At 36.8% G+C, this 23,230-nt stretch overlaps 1 protein-coding gene across 3 annotated transcripts; it reads left to right on the forward strand.

Annotated features, from left to right (window-relative positions):
• The first annotated feature begins 1,237 nt into the window (after positions 1–1,237).
• LOC113107836 (dipeptidyl peptidase 9-like) lies at positions 1,238–22,183 on the forward strand. 3 transcript variants are annotated; one of them, XM_026270609.1, is made up of 21 exons: positions 1,238–1,404; positions 7,114–7,204; positions 7,296–7,534; positions 8,357–8,469; positions 8,578–8,751; positions 8,841–9,009; positions 13,284–13,394; positions 13,521–13,649; positions 14,338–14,399; positions 14,483–14,583; positions 15,367–15,544; positions 17,345–17,504; positions 17,846–17,925; positions 18,011–18,163; positions 18,316–18,451; positions 18,530–18,675; positions 18,985–19,131; positions 20,152–20,304; positions 20,629–20,771; positions 21,139–21,250; positions 21,536–22,183. In XM_026270609.1, exons 2-21 carry the CDS (start codon positions 7,149–7,151, stop codon positions 21,626–21,628), a joined length of 2,655 nt encoding a protein of 884 aa, XP_026126394.1. In that variant the 5' UTR covers positions 1,238–1,404; positions 7,114–7,148; the 3' UTR covers positions 21,629–22,183. The 3 variants fall into 3 exon arrangements, with proteins under 3 accessions (XP_026126394.1, XP_026126395.1, XP_026126393.1); XM_026270610.1 differs by having other exon boundaries at positions 7,114–7,191; positions 8,838–9,009; XM_026270608.1 differs by having other exon boundaries at positions 1,239–1,404; positions 8,838–9,009.
• Positions 22,184–23,230: the final 1,047 nt, after the last annotated feature.

Genomic DNA, 23,230 nt, shown 5'->3' on the forward strand with positions numbered 1-23,230 from the left:
AAACGCTCTATCTTGGTCTCATCCGACCACAAAACCCTTTCCCACGCTGAACTAAATCACTGTTTGCTTGGCAAATTCTCATGGTTGTTTTTGAGTAATGGCATCTTTGTGCCAGCCTCTGTTGTTTACAGCTCTTCGTTAGGTCGAGTGGGTCACCTTTACACGTTCTTAGCTATTGAATCCTGCAGCTCTTTCAAGTGAACGAAGGCCTCTCTGTGGCTTCTCCCACAAATCTGTTTGTTCAAGTGGAGAGAGAGCTGAGAGAGTGCGTTATTATGACAACAGTGCCCACATAAGGCCATTACAGCTCTTAGATATTGTACTGTACCAAATGTATGTATCAGTTTCATGTTAATGCCAACTATTGGAAAGCTCTTTGGTCCTTATCTGCATGACTTGCATGGCAGTTTTGTTTAGTTTTTTTTTTTTTTTTCACAGAGGCCTGCTTTATGCTTGATAAAGGTTTTCACTATACAACATCTTCTGTTATGCTGTGATTATACACCAGAAGTACAACACAATTTACCCTTTTCTATAAGAATAATTTCAAGTTACATGAATGACTGAATGAATGAAGGAAGGATGCATTTATATAGCACTTTATTGTGTATTGTTGTACACCCAAAGCGCTTTACAATAATGTGGAGGGTCTGTCTTCAACTACCACCAGTTACATTAATGAATTATTTTAATTATTATTATTATTTTATCATAGAGTCACATTAAAATATTTTGCAAATTACTACAATTATTCTTTTAGTTTTAAAGTTAGATTTAGAAGTTAGATTTAAAGTTTGATCATTTTATTTAGATTTAAAAGGTTTGTTTTAATTCTTTGAATTATTAGTTTCAAGAAGACGTTATTAATTATTTTTAAACGTAATAAAGGTTGGTAACTGAAAATGGAGCTGAATTAATTTAATTTAAAAAACACAACACACACATATTACTCTTTTTATCTATATTATTTTAATGTAAACTTTATTTAAACATTACAACAAACAAGGGATTCTGTGAGAAATTTGGCGAGAAACGCTATTTTATAGGACTTTTAAATATATGTTGTTGTTGTTGTATATAAATATTCTATACATTTAAGTTGAATAACATAATCAAAGCTGTAATTTAATATAATTTGATTTACCCTACATGTATGTTTAAAACAAATTAAATTCTTATATTTTATAACTTGTTTTTATATTTGGAGTGAACGCGGCTAGACGGAAAGCGGAAGCAGGAGTTCGTCAGCGCTTCCGGTGTAGCCGATGATGTTCGGTTGGTTTTCCTCAGCACTCATGACTGTCGCTTTGTGCCGTTCTCGTGCTTATGGACTGTGTTTTTACCTGCAAATACGTTTAGGAAATCGAAAGGTCACAGATGAGAGTTTTCTTTGAGGGTCTACCTGTAAGTACCGGACAGCGATCATGAATTGAAATGATAATGTTCATAACAATGCGGTCTGCTGTGAACGGCCCGTCAACAGAGGCCGAGCAGAGACACGAAATCAGCTGAAGATATCTGACAGTCACCCGCACATAACGTTACTCATCCCCGTCTCTAATAATGCGACGATTTGTGCAGTTTTTAACAATATAAAGCTCATCTGAATGAGCTGGAAAACTCATAAAGATAATGTGCTAGCATGATGATATCAACTGATATTAATTATTATTAATAATATTACTGGTGCTATTAACTGCTGAACCTACACGAGAGCTGTTATGTAGAAGGCACGATTCTTAAGTAATAATAGAGTTATAACTAATGAGTGCGATGTTGTCATTGACTTTGCTTCCCGTCATCCAGGTTCAGTAGCAGCTCGGCTAACCGTTAGCACTGACAAAACACAATTAACCGGTTAACATGACACTCCTTCATCAGCTGACTCGGTCTCCAGTCATTCAAACCGTAAGATGATAACACACACAAAGCACCTAAAGATCGGTTTAAAACACTCCATTCCTCAGTACATCTGTATTAGCCGGTAGTGAAGGCTGTTTATCTGCGCGAATGAAGCTAATAACGAGAATGTACGAGTGAGTGTCGTCATAAGGGCGTGAAATTAACCGTCAACATTGCAAGTAAATCACTCGCATCTGCGATTAAATAACGTCTGATATTAGCCAATGATTAATACATTCTAAGCTTTTACTCAATCATGTGAGTTGGAGGTTAAGTATAAGATTACCACAGATATATATTTTCACTTGCCAAGCACACACCGAGTTTCACTCTGAATCGAGCGATCTGTGCTGTTTTTCACCTGTCACACGTCAAACGCACCTGCCGTGAACTCGCTGTCGATTTGATGAGAGAGTAAGATAGTCTTGCATGTAAATGTAAACGATGTTCTTTGATGTATTTACCTGTCTTTTTATTCCTCTTCCTTGGAATTTATTTATTTTTTTTTTTTTTGGCGTATTTTCCTGTCAAAATAACAGAGTTCCTTTGGACTGCCAGGTTTTCCAGTAGTGGGCGGAACTAATGCGCAAACGACAATCTCATTAGCTGCCGCTCACCTTTGTTTTGATTTCAGCGAATCAGTTCGAGCGAACGCACAAATATCTTATCAATATTATTGTCCGTTTTTTTTTTTTTATTTATATAGCGCCTTTCCATAGCTCAAGGTCACTTTACATAGTGCTTAACAAAACAATTGCTCACCCACATACACAATACAAACACATAAGGCCACATATAGCCACATTATCCAAGAAACATATTAAAAAGATATGTTTTTAGCTGAGTTTTGAATGTAGACAAAGATGATACATCACAAAGTGTAAGGGGTAGTGAATTCTATAGTTTAGGAGCATGAAAGGGTTAGTTCATCCCAAAAATTAAAATTAGGCTGTTTTTTTACTCCCTACCGAGGCATTCTAGGTGTATATGACTTTCAGATGAATTCAGTCAGAGTTGTATTAAAAATTGTCTTGATCTTTCAAGCTTTATCGTTACAGTCAGCGGGTGTTGCATTGCTTCAGTCAAAAGGAGTTAAATAAAAAGCGCCTATCCATAAACAAAAAAGTGTGTCTCGCATGGCTCCGGGGGATGAACAAAGGCCTCCTGTAGCAAATTGATGTGATTTTGTAAGAAAAACATCCATATTCAAAACACAATAAACACTTGAACCTAGCTTGCGCTCATTGTTTTAAATGGAAGCAGTTCTGGGGTATTGACGTATGAGGTCAGCTTTGTGCATGTGCTGCTCAGAAGTGACATGAGGAAACACAGTTTTCGCGAGACTCACCGGCACTCAATGTTGCGGGGACCCCAACATTGCTTCTGTGAGCAACTGTTAGCAAAAGCTAGATTAAAGTGATTATTTTGAATATGGATATTAGGAGGCCTTTGTTCATCCCGTGGAGCCATGTGTGAGACACTTTTTTTTTATGGATGGGTGCTTTTTATTTTAATTCCTTTGGACTGAAGCAATGCAACACTGCAATGATAGAGCTTGAAAGATTAATTCATGAATTAAGATATCAGCATCAGCTAGAGTTAGAGCTGAGCCACCCATTAATATTTCATTCACCAAGTGGATATATATATATATAAATGATAAACAGAAGTGAACCAAGAACTGAACCTTGAGGAACACCCTTTGAAACTGGAAGAGTGGCAGATTTAGAAACAGAAACAGTGAATGAACAAAAAAGCACCACCACCAGTCCAAAATTGTTTAAATGTCTATTCAAACATGGTTACCAAGTTTTAATTCTAATTGCTAAAGTTCTATCATTAAATAATACTTGATTATCCTAATATCATATTATAATGCTTGACTGGCTGATGTTAAGAGTGCACTTTCAGATATAAAAAAAAACGGCCATATTACAAACATGCACACTATATATATATATATATATATATATATATATATATATATATATATATATATATATATATATATATATATATATATATATATATATATATATATTATTTTTATTTATTTATTTATTTTTTTCAGTCTGGCAGGTAAACTAAAAAAATTACTAGCCAATGGCAATTAAATTGCCAAGGTGTCCGTAGAGGGTTGGCAATATGTATGGCAATCAAAGAAACATTCAGAGCACCTGTTCCTATCGAATTAGAAAACATTTGTGCCCATGGACCACAAAACCAGTCACCATAAGGGTCAGTTTTGTGAAATTGAGATTTACACATCATCTGAAAGCTAAGTAAATAAGCTTTCCATTGATGTTTTTATTGTTAGGATAATAAGACCTTAGCAATGCATATTAACATAATTTATGGTAGAAACTTTACAAAATATCTTTATGGAACATGATCTTTATTTAATATCCTTATGATTTTTGGCATAAATTAATAATCGATAATTTTGACCCATACAATGTATTGTTGGCTATGGCTACAAATATACCTATGCTGTTAAGACTGGTTTTGTGGTCCAGGGTCACATTTGATGGCCAAATCAAATTACGTGTAAGGAGCAGGATTCCCAAAGTGAATTAAACTGTGATATAGGGCTGGGCGATATATTAAAAAAAAATGATATATTGATATTGTCAATTTTTTCGATATTCGATATATATCTCGATATGTTTGTATTTGCATTTAAATAATAAAAAAAACATAATTTTCTTTTGCCCATTTAAAAAAAAAAAATTAGATTAAACAGCTAGTTTAAGCAGTTAAAAAAATCTAGACCAAGAGATCACTTACTGCTTCAGTGGCGTAGCCAGGGGAGGGGCCATGGGGGCACTGGCCCCTCCTGAAAACTGATTGGCCCCCCAGTGTGCCCCCACCCTTCTACTTGTCTGTCACTCACAAATTTAAATTATAATCTTTCAGTTTAGTAAATAACTCATGATTGCGTCGCGATGCTTCTCAACGAGGACCAAGAATAGCGAGCTGCTGTTTTCGAACGAAAAAAGCACCTATTTTAAATAGCTTATGTTTTTCGATTAGCGAGTTGTTGCAGTGCAAGAAGTGTCTGTTTGTCTTCAGTAACATGTCTTCTTTCAGGACTTTTCAGTCCAAAATACACATATAGGTCTTTATTTTTCTACACCTTTAGTCTATTTGCGTCTGTAGATTCCTAATAAATTCAGTTGGCGTTCTAAATCACCATGGTGCTCCGCGATTGCTGTCTGCACCCTGGAAAGCTCTCTCTCCCTCCCTTCACAGAAGTTATTGACAAAACGTCATTTGATGACACCCAGAAACATTCTCAACAAAATTATGCATAATTATTTAATGCATGATTAAATAGCAAAATAAATAACTAATACTAAAATAACACTGGACTAATTAAGCTATTTTAAACTGTTTTATAGGATCCACATATTTTACATGTTAAATTAAAGCTACCTTTTTGAACAAGTAGCTTTCTAACAAAATATGGATATATGATATTTTTAAATCAATATGCTCAAGATTAATTAGCCTTGACATAAGTAGTTTTTGTTTATTCATCAATGCAAATTTACTGCAACTCCTGCTATGCAAATTGAATGGGATGTGGATAATAAACAAAAACATATAATGAAATTATATTAAATTTATGTTAGTTATATTAATTAATTAATTGTGTATTTATTTCTATGAATTATTAATGTTATTCTGCATTTATATAAATAAGGCTATTATATAAATATTATATAAGGCTATTATAAATAAATTATATTATTATTATTTGTGAGTTGAACACTATTCATACATTGGATTCTTTTATTTATTACAGTTTTTCTTTCACTTTTGTAAAGTGAAATGTTAATACACATTGTATTTGATTGTTTTGATTTAGATCAGTGAATAACTGCTATTAAAATATAATAGGGTATCACTGTTTATTACTGATTTTAAAGGTTACTGAACTCTTAAAATGATTTGGATATACAGTTCAAACAACACAAGATTGGCCCCTCTGTATTAATCTTGGCTCCTCTTGTGCCCCCCAGTTGAAAAAATCCTAGAATCGCCCCTGTACTGCTTTCTATTAAATGAATACATGTAGGCCTATATGTAACTGAAGCAGTGCAAATTAAGTACAGTAAGTGCATTCTGTTAACTTTTTACTGCATGCAATTCACAATTTAAACTATGCAACTGGGATAAGTATTTTATTTAACATTTTTTAACAAGAAACCCTGAAACCCTTGAACATAAAATATTTCCTTGAAGTACCTCCTGAAATTTTAGGTTCAATATTTCAACAGCACATTTGCGTGATCATGGTTTTCTAATGTTAGTTAATGGTCACATGAGATACAGGTACTAAACAGAAAAAATATCTAATGTTTCATTAGTTATCTTATAGGCGTTTTAATTTTGATTTGGTTTTTATCTATACAACCAATGTCAGTTCTGGTACAACTAAACTTGTTCAACAGAAAAACAACGGCCAACTTTAGTGTTAAAATAATTCAACAATAAATGCTCCATACACTATTTCGAACTAAGAAGTTTGTTGAAAGATAAGTTTTTTTATTTTCATGAGAGAGTATTGCAGATAGCATTTAACTTTTAAAGAGTGTTCTCTTAGTGTAACATTGGATATCTAATCTAATAAAACACATTTTAATTATTTGATGTATCAGTCAGGGTTTTGTCAAATACATACAATTTGACATGTTGTAAGTTCTTATTTACATTTAATTCAAAATCTTTTGTCATCAAAATCTCTTTTATTGTATTTAACTGAAGTGTTCCCTAAAATTTTAAGTTAATAATTAAGTCAATAGTTCAACAACACATTTGCATGTTTGCAGTTCTATGATATCAAGTAATAGTCTGACGACTCTGACCTTTTTATTTTATTTTTGTGTTGAAGTGTTTTATTTTGATTTGTTTTTATTTTTTAATTACTTAATTTAATTTAAACTTTTTTTTATTCAGTAGATAATATCAACCTACATAACCTGTGAAATCAACTGCATAATTGCTTATGTTAAGGCTGTGAGTTTTAATTAAAACTATGACATGCGGTTAACCCCCCAAAAAATAGCTTATCAGTTTTAGTTTTTTCCTCTGTTAGTTAGTTTTTATCTGAGAAACACCACAACGAATATCATTTAAAGACATTACACTGTTGTAACAGTCGAGTAATTCACGGGATAAATCCATGTTTTGGCATGTTTCCTGCAGGTTGCCAGATCTTGTTGAGGGTTGTGTGCTGGTTAATGTATAGAGGAAAAAGGGTGAAACTTGAAGACGAAACTGAAGGTAGTTGGAAAAGGTAAAGGAATGTTTTCCTGACATCATTCCATATGTTTTCAATCAAACGGCTCTTGAATGTTCGGCTGGTGATGAATCGCTCCTGTGTTCAGTTTTGCAGCTGTCAGAATGACCGCAGTAGATGACATCTCAGAAAGCACGGAGGTTGTGGAAATGGATGACGTCCCTTCCCAGTTTTTTGTGGAGAAGCACTCATGGGATGGCTTGCGTGACATCATTCACGGCAGCCGGAAGTACTCGGGAATGATCATTAACAAGGCGCCCCATGACTTCCAGTTTGTTCAGAAGCATGATGAATCCGGCCCTCACTCGCACCGGCTCTACTACCTTGGTAACATTTTCCCCTCAATGTGAATACAGTCAACCATGAGCTTGAATGTCTATAATGCTTGAATGTTATATGACATATAAAGTGCCCTTGGTAAAGAAAATGAAAACTGTCTTTGAAATCCATGGCAAGTTTTTAGTTATTTAGAACCACATGACATTTTACAACCTGAACCAACCAGGGCTTGACAAAGACAAATTATCTGATGTATTGACTTAGACGTGAGGATGTGCGGAGGGAATATTTATGGTATCATTTCCTGTTTTGTTTTGTCCCCCTCATGTTTCTGCATGTTGGTTGGACCACATGACTTTCTGGTCATACCGTATGACCATATACAGTGTCTGTACGATTTTTTAAAATGTATTTAAGAGTTATATTCGCCAAAGCTGCATTATTTGATTAAAAATGCAGTCAAAAAGGAATTTTCTGAATCGGATTTATTACAAATTAAAACAACCGTTTTCAGTTGTAATATATTTTAAAGATCTAATTTATTTCTGCAGTGGCAAAGCTTGTGTGTTACATGATCCTTTAGAAATCACACATTTCTTATCAATTTAGATATTTTGATACATTCATTTTTTTTTTAAGAAACTTACTTATCCCAAAATGTTAATTGGTAGTGTATCTTACAATAATAAGATTATGGTGAACAACTTTCAATAATTCAAACATTTTCTATAAGACTTTTTTTCCTCTTTTATTATAATATCAAGTGACTTGTCTGAGCCAGGATTTTCTGTGTTTCTTTTCAAATTGTACCAAGTTTTTAATCATTTGTGGGTTTCTCTAATTTCTGTCGTTTTCCCGATGCTCGAATAGGAATGCCCTATGGGAGCAGAGAAAACTCATTATTGTACTCTGAAATCCCAAAGAAAATACGGAAAGAAGCCCTTCTGGTGTTATCATGGAAACAGATGTTAGATCACTTTCAGGTATTTTTTCATCTTTTGTTCGGTCGCATTAACAGCAGCAAAACACATATACGAGGGATTATAATATATTAATAACATCAATTATACTAATTTGTGTTCATTCTTTAGGCGACTCCACATCATGGTGTATATTCTCGTGAGGAGGAGCTTCTCCGTGAGAGGAAGCGTCTGGGGGTCTTCGGCATCACGTCCTACGACTATCACGCACAAAGCGGCCTTTTCCTCTTCCAAGCGAGCAACAGCCTTTTCTATTGCCGTGATGGTGGCCATAACGGCTTCGTTGTGAGTCTAGCTGATTTTTGATATTATAGTTTGATATTTCTGGGAGAGCTGTGTGTCCCCATGCCTGAAAGTCATGTGATGTTTAGCAGGCTGCCCCAATGAAGCCAGTGGAAATTAAGACTCAGTGCTCAGGGATTCGCATGGACCCCAAGATTTCGCCTGGTGATCCCAGCTTCATTGCCTTCATAAATAATAACGACCTGTGGGTGACGAATATCGAAACTGGAGAGGAGCGAAGACTTACCTTCTGTCATAAAGGTTTGTTGATCTGTTAGTGTACAGAAGCAGTTATAGTGTTGACTATTCTGGGTTATTTTCAGCTTAAAAGGTTAGTTCACCCAAAAATTTTCTTCAGTACGACTGTAAAGGATTTTTAGCTGAAACTGTGTTCCTTGATTCATAAAATGAGTCTGCAGCGAAATGAATACCCATTACTCCTGATGATATATTGAGGTATTATGAAGCAAAACAATCAGACTGTGCAAGAAACTGGACATGATTTACACCATTACAACCAAGGACCACGGATTCAGCTAAAAATCTTCTTTACTGCTCTACTAAAGAGAAATGTCCCCTGCATCTTTGATGGCCTGAGGGTGAGTCAGTTAACAGCAAACTTTCATTTTTGGCAAATATCCCTTTAATGTCTTTGGAACTGAGGGTTGAATCTAGTCTGAAATCGGCAGAGTGCAGCAGGTGAAACACAAAGACAATTAGCTGAAGATAACTGGAAATATGACTGCGTTTCTGAACATTATTCATGCCTTTCTGATTAATGGCTGTATGTCAGAGTCAGATTCTTATAAATGTAAGAGTCTATGATTTCCGCGATGCAGAAAAGGCGGATGGCATCGCACTTACATCAAATCATGATATGGACTTATATCTAAATATCAAATAGTCATTTCAAGTCACCTTTATTTATATAGCGATTTAAACAAAATACATTGCGTCAAAGCAACTGAACAACTTTCATGAGGAAAACAGTGTGTCAATAATGCAAAATGATAGTTAAAGGCAGTTCATCGTTGAATTCAGTGATGTCATCTCTGTTCAGTTTAAATGGTGTCTGTGCCTTTATTTGCAATCAAGTCAATGATATCGCTGTAGATTAGGGCTGGACGATTAATCGAAAAATAATCAAAACCGAAATTCATAACCTCTAACCGACGTAATTTTCCCATATCGGTTATTTAGTTTCTTTTAATCCTGTTAATACTTCCCACTTAAAAGCATACTAGTGCGTGTGTAGCCACATGACTCTGCTCTCCAGTCAGTGGCATAAAAGTGAAACGCTGAGGTGAACGCCGGATCAACACATACTGATGGCGTGTGAGCCTTGCGTCTTCACTAAACTTTGTCAGTTATATTTGTTTTATGGTTTAGACATTCAAGCGATTAGATGAACAGATGTGTATTCTTATATCGAGCTGCCATGTTCACTCAGCTGCATTGTGGCATGAACACTCATTTAAACAGTAGATGTGAAGATCGCGCACACAGAGGAACACAGAAACTAGCTGTAAAGTAGCTTAGAATCTCAAAACTTATTATAGCATGTTTGTGTGCAGCGCACATGAAGCAAAAGCGCTTGCACAGAGAGCAGCGGCGCTCGTGCTGCGGGTCCTGCTTTGTGTCCGTTCTCGGACTGTTCTGTGTATTTTAACTGTAGAAAAGGTTGTTCCGAGTCGAAACTACGATACAGAAAACTAAATCAGTATATCATCATAAACGCAGCCGTTTTTTTCTAACGTGAACATAAACAGATGAGAAAGAAAACACACATGTACAGTATTTTCGCTTAAAGGGATACTCCACCGTGTTTTCATATTAAACTATGTTTTTCCCTTACCTAAGACGAGTTGACAGATACCTCTCTCGTCTCAGTGCATGCACTCAATCGCTTTGGCGCGTGGTGACACTTTGAAAGCACTTAGCTTAGCCCATTCATTCAATACGGGCCAAGCAGAGAAGCTACCAAACACCTCCACGTTTTACCTATTTAAATACAGTTACTCGCGTAGTGTAACTCGACCTAGGACGATAACACAAAACAAAACGTTGCGCTTTTCTAAGCGTGTAAAATGGATAACTATATTGTATGGCGGAATACCATGGCAAGTGCTTGTAAGCACTTCGTCTTGGCGCAGTAATATCTTCACTCGTGAAAAATCCTCTCACCGGCCCCCGCTCCCTCTAGTGAAGATATTAAGGTTTTTGCACACAGAGTTTGAAATTTTCACATGCGTTTTTTCGTATTCACCATCCTTTCCTATCAAAATGCATACTACAGATGCGAAAGTTTCGGAGGCAGTGTGTAAACATGATTGACACAATGTGAGGTCGTATTTATTTTTCAATGTGCAAAGACCTTTAGTCTCTAAAGAGTAACTGATAGTGTTCATACAGAAATCATGATTCATCAGTAGGCTGCACTAAAAATGATTCTAAACCAACTGAAACTACATCTAAACAAATATTTCATATTTACACTGGTCTTAGAAATAAGTTAAGCCAGTTATTTTTACTCTTTTTTTTAAATGGCGTATACTAGTACTGTTGTGCATTTGTGTATAGTATTAGAGATGGAAACTAAGTTGAGTTAAAAGCAATGTTTCTCAGCTGATGGTGAGTGAACAGGCAAAAAAAAAAACATGTAATTCTCAACGTTTTTCTTACAAGCACTTGCCATGGTATTCTGCCAGCGATTGAGTGCACGCACTGAGACGAGAGAGGTATGTATCAACTCGTCTTAGGGGAAAAACATAGTTTAATATGAAAACACGGTGGAGTATCCCTTTAAAGAAACAACAGCCTAATAAACGCGCTGCCTGTCATTAGTGTTAATCAAAGAACAAAAGAAAATCATTCACTGATCTTGACTGAATATATTTAATAACTTTACTTGATTAATCTTTATTTTATTTATAAAAAGAAAACTCTTGCAGTGTTTTGTTGGCTGCTGATTTATGCTCATGTTATTCAGCTGCAACAGAATGCTTTGTAAAAATGTTTGACATCTAAATGTTTGACTTAATCTTTATTCATATTGGATTTTTTTATCTTAATGGAATCGAAACTAGGAATCGATAAGAATCGGAATCGATAAAATTCAAACGATACCCAACCCTTACGAACATAGATAAAATTACTTTTGATAGTCAATCATATTTACAGTACAAACTTTGTCAGTGAACTATGAGGGGGAAAAAAACTAAACCGAAACAAAATAATCGTTCATTAATTGTAATCGAGGTAAAATGTTCAATTAATCAAGGTTTTGATTTTAGGCCATAATCGTCCAGCACTACTGTAGATGAAGTGACCCCAACTAAGCAGCAAGGAACCGAAACTCCATCGGTGACAGAATGGAGAAAAAAACCTTGGGAGAAACCAGGCTCAGTTGGGGGGCCAGTTCTCCTCTGACCAGACGAAAAAGTCTATTTAAATATGTTATGTGTGTTTGTGTTAATGAATGGCGCAGAAGCGTGACTTCGTTTATTACGCACACTGAAGCGTGCGTGACGCTCGCAGTGATTTCAGTGTCTGTCATCTCACTAAATAAGGACATGAACACATGAACAACATCTCCAGAACTGCACTGAGTCATGTCATAAGCATCTGACCGTTTGATTTGAGTAAAACTAGCATCACATCACATACAAAGAACTGTAAAAGTATTCACGGTAACTCGTCAAAATAAAAGTTGAATTTAAAGTATTTGCCAGAAATGTTCAGCTGAATGTACACAGTCTACTACTACTACTACTAAAATGAAACAAACTATTTTTAAGGAATAATCACACATTTCTTCCATGTTTTTTTTAATAGTAAATCCCCTTTGTTTAACAAAAAATAAAGTTTGCTTAATTTTCAATAATTAAAAGAAAAATTTAATGAATTTTTTATGCCTTCATTTGATAACCAGAAAAATGTAAATACACAACAAAATTTCTGAGGGGAAAATACATTTCATAAGGCTGTTTTAAGAATAAATAAGTTTTATTTTTATGCATTTAAATAATTAGACATGCTAAAACACACAATTAGGTAACAATAAAACATATGATGAAGAAAAAAGAAAACATTTCATAGGGCCCTAAACATGTAATTTTTGTTAAACTTTTAATAAATTGTTGTTTTTAACTTATTAAACATGCTTTTTGATTAATACAATTTAATTTAGCCACGAAAAAGGAGTTGAGAAAAATAAAAAATAAATGCAATCCAGAAAAATTTTAACGGGTAAAAACGGAATTTGGAAAAAATTAAAACTGATTTCATAGGGCCCTATAAATGGTTTGCTATATTATCACTATAACTACTCAAGAATGGTTCCAAATAAAACTTATTGTGCTTTGGTTAATATTTATTCTCATGGAGGTGGGTTTTGCTCATTGAAAACCCTTCTTTTTTTTTTTTTTTTTTTAATGTTCACCCCCCCCACCCCCCTTTTTTAAGCATCGAGGAAGATAGAAAACCCAGTGAATTAGACTTTTCTGAAATCTAATATTTCTACTACCCTTGGACAGGATTGAATAACGTCAAGGAAGACCCGAAGTCTGCTGGTGTGGCGACCTTTGTGATCCAGGAGGAGTTTGATCGCTTCACAGGATACTGGTGGTCTCCAGCTGCTCCTGAAGGTTTGTGGGACACCTAAAGCACCAATTGTCAGTCTTTTTGACTTGAAGGCCCCCACTGGGACTTTTTTGTACATTTGCCCTTTTATGCACAAAATGCGTCAGCCGCCTGTTCTTGTTTGCTTGCAGACGCAGATGGAGGCAGGACGCTCCAGCTTCTGTATGAAGAGGTTGACGAGTCAGAAGTAGAGATTATTCATGTGCCCTCGCCAGCTTTAGAGGAGCGGAAGGCAGATGTGTACAGATATCCACGCACCGGTAGTCAAAAACATATGCAAATGAATCACCCACACTAGAGTGTTTTAGCGCAATCATGAGCTTGCCATCTGAACCGGATGTGATGAGACTGCAAAAGACAGCATACAGTGGAAACCAGGGCTGGAATGGGGTTCAAATTTGACCCTAGATAAATTCAGGAGTTCCCCCGTGGATGTTTTACTAGGTTATAGGGCCTTCGACTGGAGTGAATTAATAAATCAAACAGGTCAAACAAATAATGATGGATATTACTGAATTCAAGTCAAATGCAACAGACTTAGTAATGCATTTTTGTCACATAGAAATACACTTGACGGTAAAGCATTGATTTTGAGCCAGAATACAGGAAATACATTGCTAATAAGTTCTGTCATCATTTCCTCACCCTCATGTTGTTCAAAACATATATTTATTTGATGTCTCATGAATGGCTAATAAGTTATTTGGTTGAATCAGTTTAACTGACTTACCCATGATGTCTATCTCCCCTCATCTTCCTCAGTCATTACCAGAATCATGAAGTGTAACTGAAGCCAGAAATGATGGCATAAATACATGTGGAAACACAATTCATAAGTGTATTCTTAAGATTACAGCTCATTCTTTGCATCATTTTGTATGTTAGCAATATTTTGTCAGTGAAGTTGTGCTATCTGTTATGCTAATAATCCCTTCTCGATGCTTGTAGGAAGTAAGAACCCTCAAATTAGCCTGAAATTAGCAGAGATTCGGACCGACCAACACGGCAAGGTTGGTGCCTCTGCCCGGGCTGATGTTTTCTTTCTTTTATGCCGAGTTGAAAGGCTTTATAAAGATCTCTTATCTTTTTGTAGATGATTAGTGCACAAAACAAAGAGCTTGTTCTCCCTTTCACCACGCTCTTTCCTGGGGTTGAGTACATTGCACGAGCTGGATGGACAAAAGATGGTAAATTGTAAGTAACAAGTACTTGCCTTTAAGAAATTCTCTCTCAGGTCTTTCCTGTGTAATCCTTCTGTCTTCATATGAAAGGAATTCTGTGCAACAGGAAAAAAAAAAGAGGTCTGTTTTTATGCAACACAAATGTTTAGTGATCAGGAGCTGCCAAGCTTCTCAAAGATTAAATAAAGTAAAATATTATAGCCTTAGCTAGGTTTAAAGGGGTCATCGAATGCCCGTTTTCCTCAAGTTGGTATGATTCTTTAAAGTCTATAGCATACTTTAGTTAAATTTTGTCAGTGGTAGTGTAAAACAACACCCTTTTTACCCCGTCAATTACAAGCCGTTTCGGTGCATGTCTGTTTAAATGCTAACGAGCTCTGCTGACCCCGCCCCTCTCTTCCATAGGGTGACGAGCCGTTCTCTGAGACATGTCAAAATGTATCATCTGAATGTGTTTTAGAATTTTTGTCTAGTGTAGATTTGAAACGTCTTTTAAAACTTTTGTTAATAATACCTTGTGTAATTTATTCTGAGATCGCCATGAAAATAGCTTTGATGCTATTTAAATCATATTTTATTTCAACTAGTTGCAAAGGCAATAATTCTCTTTTTAACTGATGTACTAAAATAACTAAAACTGAAGAAAGAATGAATACAAGCTTTGTTATCATATTTAAAAATGACAACACAACAAAACTACTAAAACTTGAACTGTAAAAGGAGAATATAAAAATCTAAACGAATTAATATATATATATATACATATAAAGCTTTAATAATGTCTGTCTCTTCCCAGTGCCTGGGCTGTGCTGCTAGACCGCAGTCAGCAGAAGCTGCAGTTAGTGCTGTTACCGCCTGCGCTCTTCATATCCGCGAGCGTGGAGGATCCGCAGTGGGAGGAGCTTGTGGAAGCCATGCCTGAGGGAGTCCAGCCCTTCATCATCTACGAGGAGCTCACGGACATCTGGATCAATGTGAGTATGAAGATAACAGAGCAAAGCAAAAAGATTTCACACATGTATGAAAGATATAAAACCATGCCGCTAACAGAGAAAACATTTCATGTTTATGACATGTTAAAGCTGCGGTATAGGTAACTATTGACGCTCTAGCGGTTAATAAACAGAACTGCTTGCGTCTTGCAGAAGAACATCGTAGCCGGAACTACTTCTCTCTGTTTATGTCTATGAAGAATCACAAAGGTACTGGGTTACTCCGCCGCAGTACCCCCGAAGCAATCTAAAATAGTCAGAATATAAACACTTATTATAGGTGCACCCTAGTGATTCAGGACAAGCTAAAAACACGGTTTGGAAAATGGATTCATGGTGTACTCGCTTATTATATACATTTTTCTACATTTTGAACACAAACAAAGTTACGGACCGCAGCTCTGATTGGTTGTTTCTTACCGGGAGCGATGTATTTTCGATGGCAATAGGACACTGGGAGGAGCCAGAGGAGCTTGATTTTTTCACAGATTATCTGTCTCATATTCTACTGTCAGGACATAATGACAGGTTTAACAAATATGTAAAAAATATATTTTTACAAAAGTTACCTACTGCAGCTTTAAGTTGTTACATCTCCTTTTAAAGTTTGAGGTTAGTCAAATTGAAAGAAATTAATATTTTATTGACCTTATTCTATTCTGTGAAGATTAGGCAAATTGTCTGTTGATGTAGGTCTGCGATCATTTCTCTATATAAAGTATTGTTGTTCGGACATTGTGAGTTAGACTCGAGAGAGTGAATTCCTCCGGATGGGACGACACAAGTCCAGTAATTCTGCAGACAGCAGTGTACTTGATTACATCAGTCAGCTCGCCTTGGCCACTGCTATTTTCCTTACTGTATGTTTACAATAAGACAAAATATGATATCAAATACCACTGCCTCCTTTCGATTTCATTTAAACATATTAATAACTGCAGAAATGTAGTTCAGGGAAATGTATAGACCTATATAGCCTACATTACAATGAAACTAAATATTATATCAAACAGTATTGCCTTTATTTTCATTGTAACATATTAATAGATTAACTAAATAAAGTTACCTGTTAGATTTACCCAAAACTAATTATATTTTATGTTTAACCACTAAAGACATCATAGCCAGCGGCACACATCAGAAGGACAAGCCGAGGTGAGACTCTCGCTGATCGAGTGGAGCTCACCGTCTCTGAAATCTGCGAAACACATTTTTAAATAGCCACTGTCTTTATAAATTAACCACAGATGAGTTTTAAATAATTACATTCTCTCCTGAAATACTTTTATAACCACATTTCTTGACACAATAACAGTAATATTTTGAAAATGATCAGAATAAATGCGTGAACTCAACCAATCAGGATGTTTAGCGCCCAAGTCCCGCCCCCGAAAGTTCCGGAACTTTGAAAAAGTACCACCTCGCCAGCAGGGACTTTCTGATGGGCATTTTTTTACCCGGAACTTTTAGTTCCTGGTTCCTGCGGTGGAAACACACAGAGTACCAGCCCAAAGTCCCTAGTTCCTGGGTAAAGTTCCTGCGGTGGAAACAGGGCATAAGAGTACTTTAACTGGTGAAGTGTAGAGTTAATGAAAGTTATCATGAGCACTGTAATGTTTAAACCAAATTTCTTAACAAATGTAAGATTTTTAAATGAGCGGTTCATTCATAAATGTGTGATATCACTGTGGAAATACTTTCCACACTGTGGAAAGGGGCGGGGCTACATACGGTCATTATGTTTGACTCTTTAATATTTATTTTTTGTCTTATTCCCAACAGGTCCATGATATCTTCTATCCCTTCATTCAAACAACTAATGACAAGATCTCTTTCCTGTGGGTGAATGAATCACAAACGGGCTTCTGCCATTTGTACAGAATAACCAGTCACTTTCAGCCGGGCTGCCATCAGTGGTCCAGAGGATACAGTCCAGCGGAAGGTCAGACTGAACCAAAACACATTCAGAACACTGTATTAAAAACTTTATATCATAACTGATCAATAGTTCATTAACCTTTAAATAATAGTTTTTTAAAATCTAATTTCCAATAATTTAAAATACTTCAGAATGCCATCAAGCTATTGATTGAAACTATTATGAAGCCTGAAATGATTTATTTTAAATGCATGAGCACGCTTATGTTGTGTTGACACATTAACATTAAAAAGTGTCATTTTTGTAGTGTTGCACAGAGTCATGTTTTCAACTATGGCCTCTGCTTAAACATGGAGCCTTGTGATAATTAATGTCGATTTTTTTACGTTTTCTTTTTTGTTCAGATGATTTCAAATGCCAGATAGAGGAGGAGGTGGCTTTGACCAATGGAGAGTGGGAAGTCTTGGCCAGACACGGCTCAAAGGTTCTATTCAGTAAAACTAAAATGCAAATGTCTCCCAGAAATCCCCATGTGGCCGGTAACACCTTGCCTTCATCTTCTTTTGCAGATCTGGGTCAATGAAGAAACCAAACTGGTGTATTTCCAGGGCACAAAAGATACTCCACTTGAGCACCATCTGTATGTCGTGAGCTACGAATCTCCTGGAGAAATTGTCAGACTTACTAAGCCGGGTTTCTCTCACAGCTGCTCTGTTAGCCAGGTGTGTGTGTGTGTGTGTGTGTGTGTGTGTATGAGACACTGTTAAGGCCTGTTCATGCCAAATCCAAAAAAACTGCTAATGATTTTTGACCCCAAACACTGATTAGATACGATTAGTATGCAGGCTCTTGACTATCTCCCGTCTCATTGCAGAACTTTGACATGTTCATTAGCCACTACAGTAACGTGAGCACGCCTCCGTGCGTTCACGTCTACAAACTGACGGGTTCGGACGGTGACCCCCTGCACAAAGAGCCGGAGTTCTGGGCGAGCATGATGGAGGCTACAGGTGAGAGCAGGGCCGTGAGCTCCGGGTGATGGGAACAATAACACATGCTCTAATAACATGTTTGCTTGTGCTGTGCAGGTTGCCCGGCTGATTACGTCCCTCCGGAGATATTCAGCTTCCCAGCCAGTTCCGGTTTCCATCTCTATGGAATGCTGTACAAACCTCACAACCTGAAACCAGGCAAAAAACATCCCACAATCCTGTTTGTGTACGGCGGCCCACAGGTGGGTTTTGGTTAAAAAGTGTCCCTATAGATTTCTGAAAAATGCCCAGAAGTAATTCTTAGTAACTTGTTGTTAAGGCCTGTTCACGCCAAATCAGAGGTGACAAAATGGCATTAAAACACAAAAAATGGCTAAAGTAATTTTTCTCTGGCAAAGAATCCCTTGGAAATATAACATGAAGAAATGAATTAACTATACATTTTCTTTGTATCACACAGAGAATTTCAGCTTTGGAATGATTTTGCATCATTGGCTTGTATCTTTCCTATGTTTGTGCTTTTAACGTGTTGGGATGTTTCTTGTTTTTAGGTGCAGTTAGTGAATAACTCTTACAAGGGTGTGAAGTATCTGCGTCTGAACACGTTGGCGTCTCTGGGTTATGCTGTGGTGGTCATCGACGGAAGAGGCTCATGCCAAAGAGGCCTCAAGTTTGAAGGGGCGCTTAAAAACAAAATGGTAACTAGAACTTGCAGTCTAGTTTTATGTAACCAGACGTTTGACAGCAGATCTCTGCAAAACAACAGCAATATTTAATAGACAGTTTGACTGGGATTGGTTTTTGCACACATCTGCTCAAAATTAAGCGTAAAGACGCACCCGCTCTGGCCTAGTGTCCTAATTGTAATTCTGCATTTATTCCACCTCTGTCCAACATTAAAGACTCATCTAAATGCCTCTTCAGAAGCAACTCAGTGCCACATTTTCAGTAGAAATCACACAGATCGGAACTGGAGCAGTGTGCATCACATGGCCCAAGATCTGTCTGAACCTGACATTGTAAACAGTCTCACATTTAACACATTATCACCTGTTTTTCAAACGTCAGCCAGTTGCATAAATGCTTTATATAGACGCAAATATGATCATGCTGCAATTTAAGTTGTCCGAATGATCGGCCGTGAAATGTTAAGGTGTCAAAATGATTACGTAGTCACACTGACACTTGATCCCACATGTAACTCTCAGTCAGACTGAATTAGACGCCTCTAGTTCTGTCCCGCTCATATTCGTATCGCTGCCTATTGAAGGTCACTTAGGTGTGCTATAAAGTCAACATTGGCACATGACTACGGCTTAATCTGATGACCTTTTACAAATTATGTAAATACTAGGTTGCTTGCGGGCAATGACCAAAAGTTTGAAGGCAGTAAGACTTTTTTTAGTAGTATGCTTTAAATGTAGCAAAAAGTGACAGTTTACACATTCAGAAGGTGACAGAAGAGTTCTGTTTTAAATAAATACAAATAAATGAAATCCTAAACATTGCGTCAGCATATAAGACTGATTTCTGAATCATGCGCCACTGAAAATTTAGCTTTGCCCTCACAGGAATCGATAACATTCATGTCTTTTCAGCAGTTGATACTGGTATTTTCACCTGAAGCATTCAGAGTGCCTTGAGTATTTCACATGGTTTAAGATCACTGAATAAGGTTTTAAACTCTTCTCTTTATATTGCTGTTCTTTCCTCTTCAGGGGCAGGTGGAGATTGAAGATCAGGTGGAGGGACTTCAGTATGTAGCAGAGAAGTACAAGTTCATAGACATGAGTCGAGTGGCCATCCATGGTTGGTCTTATGGTGGATTCCTGTCTCTCATGGGCCTCATTCACAGGCCAAACATCTTCAAGGTGAGATTTACAGCTGCCCCGGTGTCGTCGTCTTAATTCATCCGAAAATAACAATTCCACAGTTTTTGTTGACTATCCCTTAACCCCACCCGTGCATGTTGAGGAAACCTGCTTTAACCAGCAGGTGGCGTCTCAGATGCACCTTACCAGAGATCGAATTGCTGAACTTGGCAGTAACAGTCAATCAAACGTTTTTTATACTTTTGGAATTACCGAAATAGAAGTGACAGCTGTATTTTGGATATATGCCACAAACTTATTTTTTTTTTACTTGTAGATTTATTTTCATCATGTGTTAAGCAAGTTAGCCGTTCTGTGCTCCAGGTGGCCGTAGCAGGAGCTCCTGTGACGGTGTGGATGGCATACGATACCGGCTACACCGAACGCTACATGGACGTGCCTGAAAATAACCAGCAGGGGTATGAGGCGGGCTCCGTCGCCCTGCACGTGGACAAGCTTCCCAACGAGTGAGTTACTGCGGCTCAGGACAGAGACTAACTATGTGTGCTTCCCCCTGATTCTGTCTTCTTGACATGCTACTTCATTCAGTGGATTTCTCCTTGCCTTTGGATTATTAGATTTTATTTCAAATGGGAGTTTATTGAACCTGTAAAAGATTCAGATTCAGACAGGCCTTAAACATTTTCAAATATTAAATATGATCGAATAGGCTGTATAGGGTTAAGAGTCCCACTCAAGTTTTAAAATAAAGGTATAATTCGTTCTTAAGTTCATTCAAACTATAAAGATAACTTCTCCCAGAATGCATTATTAGAGCATTCTTAGTAGTATTTTCTCTGCGCTAAATCATTTTTTGCCTTTTTTTTCTCCAAGGCCAAACCGACTACTTATTTTACATGGGTTCCTTGATGAAAACGTGCACTTTTTCCACACCAACTTCCTGGTGTCTCAACTCATCCGTGCAGGAAAGCCATATCAGCTACAGGTTTGAAAACTGAGAGTTCGAAATATACGTTTGCAATTTTGGTAACACTTTCCTTAAAGCGTTCATGTATAATGCATTATAAAAGTAGTTTTAATGCATTAATTATCCCTTGTGATACACCTTATAATGCATTGTACAATCTCATGAATAATTGTGACCACAGTTAATACATTACAACTTATCAATTCATTGTTGCACTATGCATTTTAAGTTTAGTTATTATTTACAAGATTACACATTATGAATAACTATAATGCATAAATGATTAATTTGAGTTCTCTGTAGATCTACCCCAATGAGAGGCACAGCATCCGCTGTCCTGAGTCCGGAGAGCACTACGAGATCATGCTACTGTACTTCCTCCAGCAGCACCTCTGATGAGCGCCTTCTCCATTCCCAGCCTCCTCTACTTCCTCCTACCGGTTCCCCAACTCGCCTTTGCTTTCACACACTCTTTCGGGAAGGAGTGTCTTCGCAGCAGCCACAAACAGACTTGTCCCCAAGCGTCATGTCATTTTGCGCATGTCTGCACACTTTTAACAGAAAGGACACATCCGAGAACGGAGAAGAACCCAGTAGCTCATTAACCTCATTAAACAAGTTTTGGATTATGTGCCACATCTAGATAATGTTTCCTTTCCGGCTCCCTCTGAAACACTGATTATGATAATTGCCAAATGTGTCTTTATTTTTAAAATTTGTAGTTAGTGGCTAATCGGAATACAGAGACTGGATTTCTACACACACACACACATACATACGTACAGAAATGCTCTTTCCGCCCCCTCCGCTCATTTAACTTTTTCAGTTCTATGAATGCAGTCGTGAATCTGTTAGCCGCAGTCCTGTGGCTCTCACGTAAGGACAAGTCACACTACTACCTGCAGTTCATATTTTAAGTGTGTATTATTAAAGGAACATATTTTTTATGAAGTTGTGGTCGTTTGTTTCATGCATGCTGTTTTACTAGCATTATTCTTTTTTACTTAAGACGGCATGAAATAAGCCATCTCATTTACTTCTGTAATATGATGCAGTCTCAAAATTGCAATTAAATGAGGAAAAATGTTGGGTGGGGTTTGATTTTTATCCACTGGGAATTGATTGGATCGTGAAAGGTGAGTCACGTCACGTGTATTTATATAGTGCAATACAGATTCACAGCAGCTTATGGAAGTCTGTTTACGGTTATAAAAATGAGCCATGTCTAAAATGCACAGGGGGAGGTGTTGCTTCAATTTATAACAACGTTTTCAGGATTTCTCAGAGGGCAGGCTTCAAGTATAACTCGTTTGAAGTAATGGTGCTACATATAACATTATACAGAGAAACAAATGTTAATGATAAATCCCCTGTTATGTTTGTACTGGCTACTGTATACAGGCCACCAGGGCACCATACAGACTTTATTAAAGAGTTTGGTGATTTTACATCCGAGTTATTTCTGGCTGCAGATAAAGTTTTAATAGTTGGTGATTTTAATATCCATGTCGTAAATGATAAAGAAGCATTGGGATCAGAATTTATAGACATTTTGAACTCTATTGGGGTTAGACAACAAATCTCAGGACCTACTCATTGTCGAAATCATACTCTAGATTTAATACTGTCACATGGAATTGATGTTGATAGTGTTGAAATTATTCAGCCAAGTGATGATATCTCAGATCATTATTTAGTTTTGTGCAAACTTAAAATAGCCAAAATTGTAAATTCTACTTCTTGTTACAAGTATCGAAGAACCCTCACTTCTACCACAAAAGACTGCTTTTTAAGTTATCTTCCTGATGTATCCAAATTCCTTAGCATATCCAAAACCTCAGAACAACTTGATGATGTAGCAGAAACTATGGACTCTCTCTTTTCTAGCACTTTAAATAAAGTTGCTCCTTTACTCTTAAGGAAGGTTAAGGAAAACAGTTTGACACCATGGTATAATGAGCACACTCGCACCCTAAAGGGAGCAGCCCGAAAAATGGA

The sequence above is a fragment of the Carassius auratus genome, chromosome 8, assembly GCF_003368295.1.
Source record: "Carassius auratus strain Wakin chromosome 8, ASM336829v1, whole genome shotgun sequence".
Taxonomy (NCBI): domain Eukaryota; kingdom Metazoa; phylum Chordata; class Actinopteri; order Cypriniformes; family Cyprinidae; genus Carassius; species Carassius auratus.